Source organism: Epinephelus fuscoguttatus, linkage group LG11, assembly GCF_011397635.1.
Source record: "Epinephelus fuscoguttatus linkage group LG11, E.fuscoguttatus.final_Chr_v1".
Classification (NCBI taxonomy): domain Eukaryota; kingdom Metazoa; phylum Chordata; class Actinopteri; order Perciformes; family Serranidae; genus Epinephelus; species Epinephelus fuscoguttatus.
Window position 1 is genome coordinate 5780244 of NC_064762.1, and position 14525 is coordinate 5794768.

The following is a 14525-nucleotide window of genomic DNA, read 5'->3' on the forward strand; positions in this document are numbered from 1 at the left end:
ATAGAGAAGCTTTCTCCATTTTGGACTCTTAGGTCAAGACGGCTTACTGTTGGTCAGCTACCCTGTCCTCACAGAAATACAGGAAATGGCCACAACCTCTTAACACTGCATTATGTAGCTGTGCAACCTTCCACTGCAGAAGTGGATGATCACTAAAATCAGATAGGAAAAAAAGTGAATATCATTATTGGCATCGGTTATTGGCCAAATGAGTTGTTATATATCAGCATATCGGATATCGGCAAAAATCCAATACCATGCATAGCTAATAACAATGACACCTTACTTAAAGTATGTAAGCAGGCAAAGTTAAAATATCTCAATGCTGACGTATGGTCTCATACAGGACATGAACAGCGGTCTCCTGCGTGAAAGTCCTGTGTTTGTTTGACCCACCTCTTCTCCTGCCCTACTTTATTGCTCATTAGACTCCCTATTGCGTGAGATTGTCCAGGGAATTTGTGTGTCCACCACGAAAAGGGATCCTAATAGACTTTCCGTTGGCATTGTTTTTATGTATATGTGTATGTTTTATGGCATAACATGCCACCACTACGTGGGTTATTAAGAGGTTGTGTTTATTTTACGTATTTCTGTGAGACCATGTTGTGTTCAACAACTAATCCGTGAGTCAAAGTTCACCAAAATCAGCACATATTTCCTGCGGCACCATGAGCAATCTAGCTAATGTCTGTGATTTTATCTGAATTATTTTCACGCTAAATTTCACCATTTTTGAAACGTGAGCTTCACCAGGCTTTAATGAAAGATTGTTGGATTGTGTTGGATTTATATTTTTCCATCAACACTATGAAATACATCATAAATCACTGGAGTAACCCTTTAACTACCCCCCCACCCCCACCCCACCCCATCACACACACACACACACACACACACACACACACACACACACACACACTGTAGGCCTACATTGTTATGTATTACAGAAATATATGTAACTCATGTTTAAAAATAGCATACAGCAACAGTCATAATGGTTATATGATGATGATGATGATGATGATGATGATGCAGTCTGGGAAATATGTAGTGTGATGCTTGAGGTATTTTCTCACACACCTTTCCAGCTCCTTGTTCCCAGGAATCATCACGTAATTCTCCGTGACGGAAATGAAACCAAACTGCATTTTAGACATTCCGCGTGCGCTACACCACACTTCATTAAAAATGACATTCACGAGCGGAATGTTATCAGCGCGAGGATAATTATGATTTACCAATAAGATGTTTATGTGAGACAGGTGGTGTTTGTACACAAATCCATCACCATGACGCCTGGAGGCTTTTCATAGGGAATGTGTCAATAAAACAATGACGCGTGCCAAATAAATAGGGCCTGTCATGCTTGGCTCTATGTTATATCAGGGGCAGAATATTATAGAAATATTGTGGGATTGTTTATGACATGAGATTTAAAATATCAAATATGTCACTATATGATTTAAAGCACAAAATAAGCCTCTGTGAAATATTAAGCTACAGAAATACCAGTATTTATAATCTTTCCCATCCAAAACGCACACACTGCTGGTGTCAACGCATCCCCTGCCATAATCCCCTCACACACACACACACACGCACGCACGCACGCGCACACACGCACAGTCCACATACATGCAATCCGTTTAGTGTCATATACCGTGACGGCCGCTGCAGGGCGCAGCTCCGTCACTGCAGACTGAAAACAAGCCCGAGTGGAGACGCGCAGACCATCTCCATCCTCCGCAGTCTCCTTCTCATCCAGCCCGTCTGGCTGACTGGCAGATCACCGCACCGACACCAACTAACTAACTATACCTGCAACTGCAACCTGCTGACAGCACCAGCTGCTTCTCCATCAACACAGGGTGAGATCATTAATATGTTTTCTCGCTTTTTTTTTTTAAAAATGAGCTTCAGTGGTTCTTATCAGGTGTGCAGAGTGGTTGTTTATGGATGCACTTACAGGAATAGTGAGATGAGGGCAGGCAACACAGTCCTGTACGGGACATCGTCGCGTTGTGCGCCCCGGTTTGCTCTTTCAAGCTGTTAAATGCTGCAGATTACAGCAACCTGGATGACATTTGATTTTAAGAAGGCTGTTTGTTTTAAAGAGCATGTGTGTGTGCATGGGTGTAGATTAAGGGGGGCACAGGGGACATGTTCCCCTTAATATTTAGGATATTAAGAGCATGTATGTGCATTTGTCTCCACCAAATAAAAGCATGGAAGTATCAGGGGACTTTTATTTTGACAGAATTAAAGACATTTAAAGCATGAATTGATGCAGAAAAATTCACCAAAATGCAGGAAGTGAAGTGTTTGATGCTCAAAATGTTCTCACAGAGGGCCCCCTGTTTCATAAGTGTCCCCTCCACCATGTTAAAATGGAACCTACAGACCTTGTGTGCTCTTGTTACATTCCCCTGCATCTGTATTCAGCTCTGCTCTTTGTGCATTACAGTAATAGTAAGATGAGGGCAGACAGCACAGTCCTGTACAGGACATCGGTTTGCTCTTTCAAGCTGTTAAATACTGCAGATCACAGTAACCTGAATGACATTTGACTTTAAGTAGGCTGTGTGTTTTAAAGACGATTGCTCAAAGCCAGAGTGTGAGCATGGGTGTAGATTAAGGGGGGGCACAGGGGACACATCCCCCTCAGTATTTAGAATATTTAAAACATGCATGTACATTTGTGTCCACCAAATAAAAGCATAAAAATAGCAGAGGACTTTTACTTTGACAGAATAACACCATGAATTGATGCAGAAAAAGAAAAAAAAAAAAAAAATGGTGCATAAAGATTCACCAGAATGCAGGAAATTAAGTTGATGCTCAAAATCTTCTAGCCGAGGGCCCCTTGTTTCATATGTGTCCCCTTCTCCATGTTAAAATGGAGCTTACAGACCTTGTGTGTTCTTGCAACATTCTCCTGCATCTGTATTCAGCTCTGCTCTTGTGCATTGTCCCATTTTTGTGTTTTCATGCATGCATCAAAAGTCTTTGTCTGTGTGTTTACCTCCCTGCATTCCTGTGCTTGTATGTTGCAGAGCATGGTTGTGTCATTTTTTTGCATATGTGTGCCTGTCTGACTCTGCCCTTCCCTTCCTGGCCTCATTCCAGAGCAACAACAGCATGTGAATGGCGACGGAAAACGGCAGAGTTGTCACAGAGGAGCAGCAGGACGAGCTCCCAGCCTCTGGAGCCGCTGCTCATGTGCAACACCAAACACACACCCGGAGCCAGAGCCACATCCAGTTTCACCCTCTGACACACACCACCACCACCTCCACCGCCACCTCCCAGTGGCAGCCTCCTCGCGCTCTTGCTCACACGAGGAGTCACAGTCACACTCACTTCAACACTCCCTCACACACACAGACGCAGAAGTACGGCTGCCGCCTCACACACAGCCTCTCAGCCATGGCCAAGGGAGAGAAGGGAGCTCAGGGCTCTGCAGGGAAGCTCATCAAGCCCACTGAACCGCTGTTTCCTAAAACACCTCAGCAGGTAAGCTCACCTGTTTTGTTTTTAGTGCTTCTTTTGTGTTGTAGTTATCCCATGTCACTAAATCTGAGTGACAATTTTCAATCGCATCTGGTGTGTTTGCGGCTTAGTGAGGCTGTGAGTGACTTGATTGGATGAAGAGGGGAATAAAAGATGGAAAGTGTGATCTCTTTAGTGGCTAATCTGTTTGTGATTAATCAGCTGCATTGTTTTCCTGTGAACTGCAATCCCCCAGATAATAGACTCAATGCCGGGAAGTTGATTGTTTTCTTTTGATAAAGGCTGTTCCCACTGATGGGATGATCTGAGAGATGATTGCTTTCTTTTACCTGATCAGTAAGTGATGAAGACAGCTGTAATCACGGCCGTAATAGGAAGCGAGACAGCAGAAAGGGAATGACTTACTCAAGTTTTGCAACCAACAGAAGCCTGGGTGGAATATCCTGCCATTTTCTGTTTTATCTTACGTTATTTATCTCTATGAGGGCTTTATGGGTGATTGCCATCTGATTGCTAGAGGGTGATAAGTCTGTGAGGTGAGCTTGTGTTTGTATAGCAGCTGCTGTGCGTTCAGAGTGATGCTCTTCAGGCTGTAAAACTGAGGAAATAAAAGACATAGACCAAAGCCTTTACGTGGTGCATTGCCCCTTTATTTAGGTAGAAACTATACTGTGCAGACAGTGTGTCAAATACTAACGTAATGCAATACCGTGGTAGTTAGTCACTTATTTTCTGTTTTGCTACTTTGACTCAGGTTGCCTCTGAAACAGGGTGACATCACTCCCTCTAACCTGTTCTGCAACTGTCTCATCTCTGCGAAACCTCCATATAATCTGCAGTGTTATTGGTTTTGGCTGAGTGGATCTGACACCTGAGATTTTGATTTTACCATAAACAAATCATGGTGATGGTAGTTTCCCTGAAGATGGCAGAACTTTACCGAGGTGAGCTGGATTGGATAGACTTTAGTGTCCCCGAGGGGCAAACAATAGTCAGGACAACCAATTCATATCATACAATAGATGAACAAAAGATCAATACAGTAAATGCCATTAAAATGAAATTGGAATTACCTCAAAAGAAGAAAATCACTTAAAAATGCAGATTTTCGAGAGTATTAATATTCACACAAAAGTAGTGGATTGAAACACACAATAATTTGAATTTCTTCCGCTGATTTTCTGTAAAGTTTGTGCTTAATTTAGATGGAAACTTTGTTATTTCCTTGGTGTAAAGCAGGCCTATTCAATAGTCGATGGGTAGAGCGTGTTATTAGTTACTGTTAATGCCACTTGTTATGCTTCTGTGCATTGATAGCTCTTTTTTATCCTGTTTCTGCATTATGCTGTGCTCCTTGGTCAGATATATGGTATATATACATAGACTTGCTGCAGCTGGTAAAGGTGAGACTACATATGCATATATATATATATATATATACATATATATATATATATATATATATAAATATATATATATATATATATATATATATATATGGAAGAGGCAAATGGCTGAAGATAGATTACAGTTCTGTTAATAATGCACAATAATGCAATACTCAAGTGTGTCAATATTTTCTTACACTCCGCTTAACATGGCTCAACAGCCCAATGACCAGAAGAAAATGTTGGCATTGTACGTTTCTGCAAACCACGAATATGTTACATTCGTACGTTTCATACGTATCATATCAACATCTCTATTGTGCCGTAATATGTGAGCTGACTTTGTCATCTGAATGGTGGTGGTGTGTCATCAAGGCGTAACACCTGCCGAGCTGCAGACCACTGTTTGAGACAAACAAGCAACAAAGCGGTTGTGTTTTAGCAAGTCATCTCTGTGTTCCCAGCGGCTTTTTTAGGCACCAAACATGGGTGATTGTAGCGACCTGTCGCTGTTTTTCCAGCGGCTTTTTTAGGCACGAAAAGAGGTTGTTTTTTACCAAGACATTACTGCTTTTCAAAACATGATCTTTTACTAACCATAACCAAGTATTTTTCATGCCTAAACCTAACCACACGTTAACCACAGCATTGTTGAAACCTAACGTTTCACTGTATCCGCTACATGATAATGTCCAAATCTAGCATATCTGTGGTTTTCAGAAATGTACAGAGCCAACATTTTTTCTGCCGATTGGGTTGTGTCTCAAATATACACAGCAACTTGCTCTCCTCTAAATTCCAAAAAGATGTTTTCACCCCCAAACAATGTATGTTAGGAAGGCTGGAAATATACCATTCATTTCTTTAAATTTGATGAGTTAGATAAGACTAGAAATTTTTTAGACTTGCATGTTACTCTGAAAGCCAAGGAGCACAAGAGGGTTTTTTAGTTGTATGCATGAGAAATGTCAAATAAGGATGACTAAGTGGGACAAAAGAGATGAAAGCAGCTAAATGAGACCAACTGATGGATCCAGTTAACTGCCACATGAAGAGCTTCCTGATCCATCACACAAGTACTGTGACGTTCATGTGGAGCATGTTTGAAGGGAATGATTATAAATTCTGTCCATCTCTGGATTTTGGATCAATTCCCTGCAAGTTTAGCTGCAGCGTCACATTTTAATGGCTTGCTTCCATCACTGACATCATCAACCATCCCTTTCCTGCTCATAATCCATAATCTGAACTGACGGCACAAAGCTACTGTTGTCAGCTCCTATACCGGCAACCCGTGATACGACCCTGATTGTCAGAAAATCCTTCACCGCACATTTAAACTGCTTTATGGATCCATTTTTACCAGCTTAACTTTTAGCACGCTAACAATCAGTGTACACATTTTAGTTCGGAAAATGAAGCTCAGCTGGTTTAAGACGCTTTTTTCCCCACCCCCTTTCTTTGCACTTGAATTATCCTCAATCCTGATTTAAATCACTTGCAGTGCAGTTCAAGCATTTTAAATTGTTTTCCCTCTGACGGTTAAGGATTCATTAACTTCAGAGATTAGTCTTATCTGTCCTTGTCCCTCGCTTGTTGACAGTCTGAACTTCGCAGATGCTCCCTTTAGTCTGAGCAACTATTTCTGTATATGTGTTTGTGTGTGTTGATTTGTGTGTATGTGGTGCTGTTTGTGCATCCAGACAACAGTAGAAGGGATATCCTGTTTATCCTCTTTGATGATAAGAACTCAGTAATGAGACATTGAGAGTGTTTGCAGGGAAAGAACGAGAGTTTAGAGACAGAGAGAGAGAGGGAGAGAGAGTATTTTTGCACATCATCAGTTAAGCAGCATTCTCCAGACACCAAAGACTTTAATTTTTTCTCTCCAATTAGGGGTAATTGCAGTGAGAGTGGAAGAAGAGAGAGTTTTGAAGTCGGAACCGCCGTGCAGCCTTTACTTACCTCTGACCCGCTTGTCTTGCAATTGAATAATTACACACCTCCCTCCTGGTAATTGTCGTTCTCGAACCCCTCCATGTTTTGATGGGGAAAAAAAAAGGAGGAAGAGAAAACGTGAGTCGGATAATAACAGTGTGTCGGTCGCGGCTGTGGTTACTTTGGTGATTTCCCTCTTTCATAAAGTTCTGAGGGGAGTAGCTGCGGGCCAAGCCTGGGCCACTGGATGTGGAGCGACACTGTTGTGTGTGTGTGTGTGTGTGTGTGTGTGCGTGTGCGTGTGTGTTCTTGTACTTGCTACACAGTGAGGACCGAAGTACATCTTTAACCAACAGAGTGAGGACATTTTTGGAAAGTGAGGACATCGCTTCTTCAAAGGCCTGTTTGAGGGTTTAGACTTTGTTTTAGGGTTTAGATTAAAATTAGGTTTAGAGTAGGGTGAGGGTAAGGTAGGTCTAGGCAATAAAATGATAATGATAATTACCTTTTTTAACATATTTAAAACATATATTTTTTTTAAGAACATATAAACTGCTATACAGCATTACAAAAGAAGGAGAAAAAAGTATATACATGCACAAGTACACATATTTATAGATGCCTATATACACATAGAACCTTCAAAGGCTACAAGTAAAAATGTACTACATACAAAATAAAATAAAATAGAATTAAATTAAATTAAATAGAATAAAATAGAAAGAGATAAAGTAAAATAAAATACGATAAAATACAAAATGAATAAATAAAATAAGTAAATGTGACTTACTTCACGTGGAGTTATCAATAAACTGGGGGTTTAGACTATAGCTTTTATATATATTCCAAAAATGGATTCCAGATTCTCATAAATTTAACACAAGAGCCATTTAATATGAATCTTAGTTTCTCAAGTTTTAGATGTTGCATCACTTGCCTCAAACACTGAGTCCAGCTCGGTGGTTGAGAGTTCTCCTTCCATAACGATATTTACCTCAATATAATTTTCCTCAATAGAGATATAAGAAATCCTTAATGCAATTAAACATCTATACACTTGTAGAAGGTGGTGATAATGCGCCTTAAACAGCAGTTGCCACCCGCCATTAACCAGAAGAAGAAAGAGAAGTAGTAGTAGTAGAAGAAGAGGAAGACAAGACTGCAGGGCCACTGCTGGTCATGTGGGCGCCCTAAGTGTAACTGATTTGTTGTTATGCTCACACATATAGAAGAAAAGTCCTTACATATAACAGGCATTTTACAGCAGCTGCCAGAGGCTCTACAAAGACACACACATCTGCTTTACCTGGCTGCAAGGTTGTAAATTAGGTCATTATATGACACCTTCTGAGTAAGTTCTGCATCGATACTGATGACAGCAAGACTGTTTTGATGTTCCTGTCCCATTGTTAAATGCAGGTATGTTTAATAAGCTTAAGTTTAGAAGAACTTCACTCAGCAGAGGCAGCTGATTGTATTAATAACGGTCCTAATAACCTGAAAGGAAGCTTTGCATTTTGCTGTATTCACTGAAGTAGCAGCAGCGCAGCTCAAACCGTGTTGTGTCTGAGAGGGCCTTAACTGAGAGAGTTAATGCAATATGTATGCTCATGATTGATGTTCGTGCCCCCCCCCCTCTGGTAATAGTGCCCTTAGCACAGCGCAGGATGAGTGGGCACGGCAGCACTGCAAGCCCGACTAGTAATGCATACGATTTGCGATAGTCGACTCATCCAGTGCTAATGGTAAGTTAGCACGGTAACATGACTGACTAATCGGCTATTTCGTTGCATTGAAATGACATAATGTGACTAAACGTAAGATGATTAAAACCTCGTCGGTAAACATGGTTCCTGCCTGAGTCACGTCAGATGGATTTTTATCAGCAATGGATGATCCCACGACTTCACGATGTCATCGAAGTCTGTCTTTTGTTATTGTTTTGATTGAGAAACAGCAGAAATGACACTTTGTGGAGGTAAAACAGATTTTCTTCTGTCTATTCATTCTCTTTGCATCATCAACTAAAACTCTTACAAAATGTTTTTAACCTTCCTCAGAAAGAGTTTGACAAGCTGCAGACCAGAATTAAGATGTATTTGTTTATTTATTGTTTTATTTTTTGAGATTTTGTACCTCAGATTTGTTAAATGTTCTGCTGTTTGGCAAATGTTGTCATGTTCTAATAATAAATAATAGTTTAAACCACAATCAGCTGTCACTGAGGAGCAAAATCAGCCTTTAAACCTGCAAGAAATAATGATTTGACCTTTTTAGCATCATAATTTTCGAGAGAAGGAAAGGCGAGGGAATGCATGATGTCAGCAAAGGTCGTCACAAAGACAGAAATACAAGAATGTGTGTGTCTGACACCAAAGGTTATACGGGGGGGGGGCAGAGGTTGTGCACGCCCCTGGAGACAGTCGTAAATATTGGGCTCCCTAGACTGTGGTGTCTCGTCTTATTCATGTGTGAAGATGAAAGCTCGCCCTTCCTGCTGCACACACACACACACACACACACACACACACACACAGAGTCACGTGCCTCATGGTTTTGGCAGAGGACGGTGAAGGGAAATGGAGCTGTGGATGACTCGGTGGGTTTGTCAGGCTCCTCCGTGGCCCACAGTGTCTGCACAGATTCACCACAATACAAACAGCCGACAGGGGGTCTCCTTCTGATCCTCTATTTTGCACACACACATATTTTATACATGAACATCTCTCTTATCCTAGAGTAACTGTCATTTAGAGGGACGAAAATACAGGAAGATTAATGATCAGGAGACTATTTTTGTGTCTTTAAGGGAGTGAATTCATAAGAAAACAGATTACAACCTACACATCTTCCACATACATTATCACAGCAAACGTAGTGTGACGTGCAAACACTTTTGCAACAATTCTTTGCACTCCACTGAATCACTGAATCGTTGCGACATGAAGATGAGGGGGAAATGTTATTTTAGGAGCACCTGAAATAGAAAGGATATTCAGACTATGAATGACTACCCAATTCACTATTCATGAGTCATACATCTGTTATCATGGCTTAATGTGTTTGAGAGCGACACACCTTGCAATGTGTCTTTGTTTCTGGTAAGTAAAGTTTAGGTAGGAATTTGCCCGGCCCTGTGACACAAAAATAAAAAGGAAGTTAGTTTAGTAAGAGTTTATGTCTTTCAGTACGGAAACAGAAATCATACAGTTTATCATGCTATGACTGAGTCATCTTTGCTTACTAACCAACAAAATGAAATATTTGTTATTTATACTCCTGATTTGCTGTTCCAGGAATGAGCCTGATGACAATATAAGTCATAAATGCCCACTCAATATGATTAAATACAGTGGTTCAGTCATGGGGTCCAGATTTCTCCTTAGTCCTTAGTTCAAGGTCCACACAGTTTAATATATTCAGCATTATACTTGCATTTGGCTGTGTCCTCAAGCTCAATTTTCTCAGTTTTTGGATTCTTCGTTCACTGTGAAGGCATGCAAGAAAAACAAAGTTTTCTTAATGTCATCTTATAAGGTTTTCTTAGGGGTTTATGTATCACTTTAATAAGTCATTTGCAAAGAATATGTGTCCAGAAATGCATAACCATGTTGAAAGTGATTATCATACAGTTAGTATAAACTTCGACAGTAAGCAGTTAAACCACATTTTATTTCCCACGGGGAAGGAGAGTCTTCATCACAATGCTTGCATGTGGTGAGAAGTTAATTCGTTCATTAGCAGCCCAACCTGCCAGGCCACCATTATCTTATTAAATTTTTTTCCCTCTCCCTTGTCACCTTTGTCTCCACAGACGGAGTTGGGCCAGAAGCTGACATTATGCAGTAAGCTGTGTTTCGCTATTGGTGGCGCGCCCAAGGAGGTGGCTGCCAGCGCCACCGCCTTCTTCCTGCAAATCTATCTGCTCGATGTCGCTCAGGTAATTTGTTTGAGAACAAAGAGCTTGAGAAAGTATCTGTGTGGATAAATGAGTTTGTGTGCGCCTGTTTGTAACTCCAGTCTGTCCCTGCTCTGTGTTGCAGATCAACGCCTTCCAGGCCTCCATGGTGCTGTTCATTGGTAAAGCCTGGGGTGCAGTGACTGACCCTATTGTCGGCTTCTTCATTACAAAGAGCAGATGGACCAAGATTGGCAGACTCATGCCCTGGTGAGCTCCGGGTCTCACTGAAGGATACTCCTTGATGTTATTTCTCTTACCCGTCCTTTACTTCTGTCAGTGTTGATTTCCTTCTCCTTTTACTGGTTATTCCTGCATTTCTACAGTTAGATTTTACATAGGCACAAAAAGAGGGTTAGGCAGAACTACAGTATTAGATTCACAGCATCCACATAAATATTGATGATAAGACAGTTCTTTAGGAGCAGACTATCACTGCTTTCAAGATACTGACCCAAAAGAAAATTACGAAACATTATTATTTGGCTACCCAGTGAAAACAGTGCACAAAATTGTAGTGTTTAATGCGACATGTAAGGTCAGAAAAGGATGAGATTTAAAGGTGCGGTGTGTAGGATTCAGGGGGATATACTGGCAGAAATGGAATAATCGGAAACTTCCGCCTTCCTCAGAAGTGTCACTTGATGGTGGTTGTGACGCGTCTTTATCAGCTGATCTGTCAAACAGCCTATATCAGGGAGGCATGACCGTCCTGTCAAAAACTGACAGGACGGTCACGCCACCTGCTGCCTCTCCAGGACGTGTCTGAGATAAAAGAACAACTAAAGTCATTATCAGAAACTAAAGACATAATGAACACCACTGAACTATAATCAGTATGTTTTCGGGGGGGAAAATGGAACACGTTACAGCAGCTCCTATATTGTAGGCATAGAGAAATTATAAGAAATAGGAAAAGAAAATAAGGACGTAAAACAAAATTGTGCCTTGTGTTACAATATATAACACTATGTACATATATATATATAATAGAGAAATAAAACGTATAAGCAATATAAACAAATATGTGCATCATACCACAAAATGTGTTACATATGAATGCAAGAATAGAATGAGTAAGAATTAAATAAGAAACAGTATTCTATAGTTGATTTATTGCAGTGCATGTATTCCAATGTTACTGGACAATATGTAGTCTCAACCTCTGATACCGGCATGTTGCTCAGCTCTACTCCCAAGCTGTCAAAGGACCTAATGAAAATGGAATCCATGTGATATAGATATTTATTCATCTCAGTTGATAATCTTGGGTGAAATGACCCTCTTCCCCTCAGTTAACACAGAGCGAAGTGCCGTTGTCGACATACAGCTAAGCTTGTGTAAAGGTCTGCAATTTGTTGACAGATTATGAAACTTGTTTGGGTCTGCTCCCGCTCTCTCAGACATAATTACGGCCGCTGCATAATGCTAATGTTTGTGCACAATCTAAACAAAAACAAACCAACTGCTCCAGTTTCAGATGGTTTTGAAATCGTTCTCAGGCCCGAGCGTCTCACCTGAGGATTGGACTGAATAAATAGCCTTTGTGCTTTAATTACACTGTTCCCGACGCTCCCTCTGATGAGCTTTGCATTCTCTATGCTTCAAGGGCGTGGGCTGCTTTTTGCCTTTCGAGACCAGACAACAAAAGACAAGGAAGTTCTTCAGTGTCTTTCATTAATCATGTTGCCACTGTGCTGCCGGTTGACATTTTATTGCATTTATGTAACACCTCATTTCACATTTGGGCATCATCCAGCTGTCTTTGTCTGCAAGATGTGTCTCAGTATCTCACAGACTCTGAGTGCAATTTTGCTTTGTGGCTCTATGATGGTGGATTATACGAAGCTATTAGCACCATAAATCTCCATTTGCTAAGATGATGTGTGTGTGTGCAGTGTATGTTTTTTAACATACTAGCGTGACACTTACTGTAATTACACATCCACTCTCCGCTGCATTATAAACCATAGATTATACACACAGGCTGACAGAGCTGGAGGGGGACCAAGTCCACTGTGGCCAGCCAGCCGCGCTCAATAGCAGACAGATGCTGATGGCTGTTAAATCAGCTTTAATTACCCCCGGGAAGCCGTAGGTGTGTGTGTGCCCATGTGAATACTGTGTGTGGTATATAGGGATATTTTAAATGTGTGTTCATCAGTATTTGTGATGAGATTGCACGACACTCCCTCAGTTTTGGAAATTCCCCTCTGCCCATCCAACAGAAAGTGCTTCTCCCCCCTCTGGCTGTCACATCCACAGCCAGACATGATGTGATTTCTATCTTTGAGTTCTTTAGGATGGAGTCATTTGGCTTCCCCCTCGGTGATGCTGTGTTTATTTTTTGTGACTGTAGTAATGTAAAATCCCACTGCCGAATAGAGCCTTCAGACAACATCTCTTTTCTTATAGAAGATTGTCTCCTCTCCCTAGAGAAAGACAATCTTCTATAATCTGCTATATAATGTAATATTTCCCACTGAAATGTAGTGGAGTAGAAAGTAACACAAAATGGAAATACTCAAGTACCAGAACAGTAGTTGAGTATATGTACTTTCCATCCCTGGGGCCTCTGAACACTACTGAACTCAGTATCAGTAAAGAAAGCACACTCTCTCCCCCCCACCACACCTCTTCTAAATCTCCTCCGTTCCACTCCACGCTGTCTAATTAACATGCTGCGGGTGTCCTGAGCAAGTCAGAGAGAAGAGAAACGTGTGTGCCAGCTTCCCGTCAACCTGCCCATGCTTAATTAAGACTGTGCAAATTATTGGGACAGGTGCGAGTGCCTGACGTGTGAGAAAATATGTGTTTGGTGCTTGTGGCTTTGTTGCCTCTCTCCAAACACAGTCATCTTGCAGGAACATTCTAACTGTCCCATTCATCGACCCCCCGGGGCCCTTTCATCGCTCCCATGACCAAGCGGTCAATACTGCAGCACCAGCGTTGTCAGCCGCCTTTGTTTGAGCAAACAATCAGGAGGAGAGCGAGGTGGGAGGGCTGGACGATGCTAGAAATGACCATTCCCTGACTCTCTCTACCTCTTTCTCCCACTTTCTCTCTTTATACCTCCTGGTGCAGGGCAGGTCAGAGGTCAGAGCCGCTGCAGGTTTTTGCCACAGTCACCAAATTGCCGTGGTTTTTTTTCTACCTGTAGATGTGCTGCTGTTACAGCTGTTTCACTCTCTCCACACCACATGACAAACAATCTCCTAACAGCAAAAAAAACCATAAGAGGGCGGATGATTTATTGGCGCTTGCAGACAAGTCATACTCTTGATCATCCATAATCCGCCTGTTTCGCCTCATTTCAAAACACGCAGCTGTTCATTTTAACCATAATGACACATAGCAGTTGTTTACCTATGAATTATACATGGCCCACATTCTGTATCAGTCCAAGTTCTGAGAAAAGCACATCGCAGCAGAATTGCTTCATGCTGCGTTTGCTGCATATTCATGTCTATGTGTGTGTGTGTGTGTGTGTGTGTGTTGATCTCTAAATGCTATGTGGGTTTGAAATATTGTGGTATTTCCCTGCATGCTTGCCCGTCCCTCCCCGGACAGATTCCTATCATACTTACAGCAACATAATCATTTAGCAGTCAGCTTAAGCCTCACTGTAATCTGCCAGAAATATGGCCTGATTTTAACAGTGCACTGCTATGAAAATTACATAACACAGCCACTGTCATCTCGACTTTGACAGCTTAAAATGGTGACGG

The 14525-nt window shown here is 41.4% G+C and overlaps 1 protein-coding gene across 2 annotated transcripts in view; it reads left to right on the forward strand.

Moving 5' to 3' along the window:
* The first annotated feature begins 1761 nt into the window (after positions 1-1761).
* mfsd2b (major facilitator superfamily domain containing 2B) overlaps positions 1762-14525 on the forward strand; it is a 28089-nt gene continuing 15325 nt past the window's right edge. For both annotated transcript variants that reach the window (XM_049590133.1, XM_049590134.1), the window contains exons 1-4: positions 1762-1871; positions 3130-3516; positions 10654-10779; positions 10883-11007. In XM_049590133.1, coding sequence (XP_049446090.1) covers positions 3148-3516; positions 10654-10779; positions 10883-11007 — 620 coding nt within the window. In that variant the 5' untranslated portion in view covers positions 1762-1871; positions 3130-3147. The remainder of the gene's footprint in view (positions 1872-3129; positions 3517-10653; positions 10780-10882; positions 11008-14525) is intronic.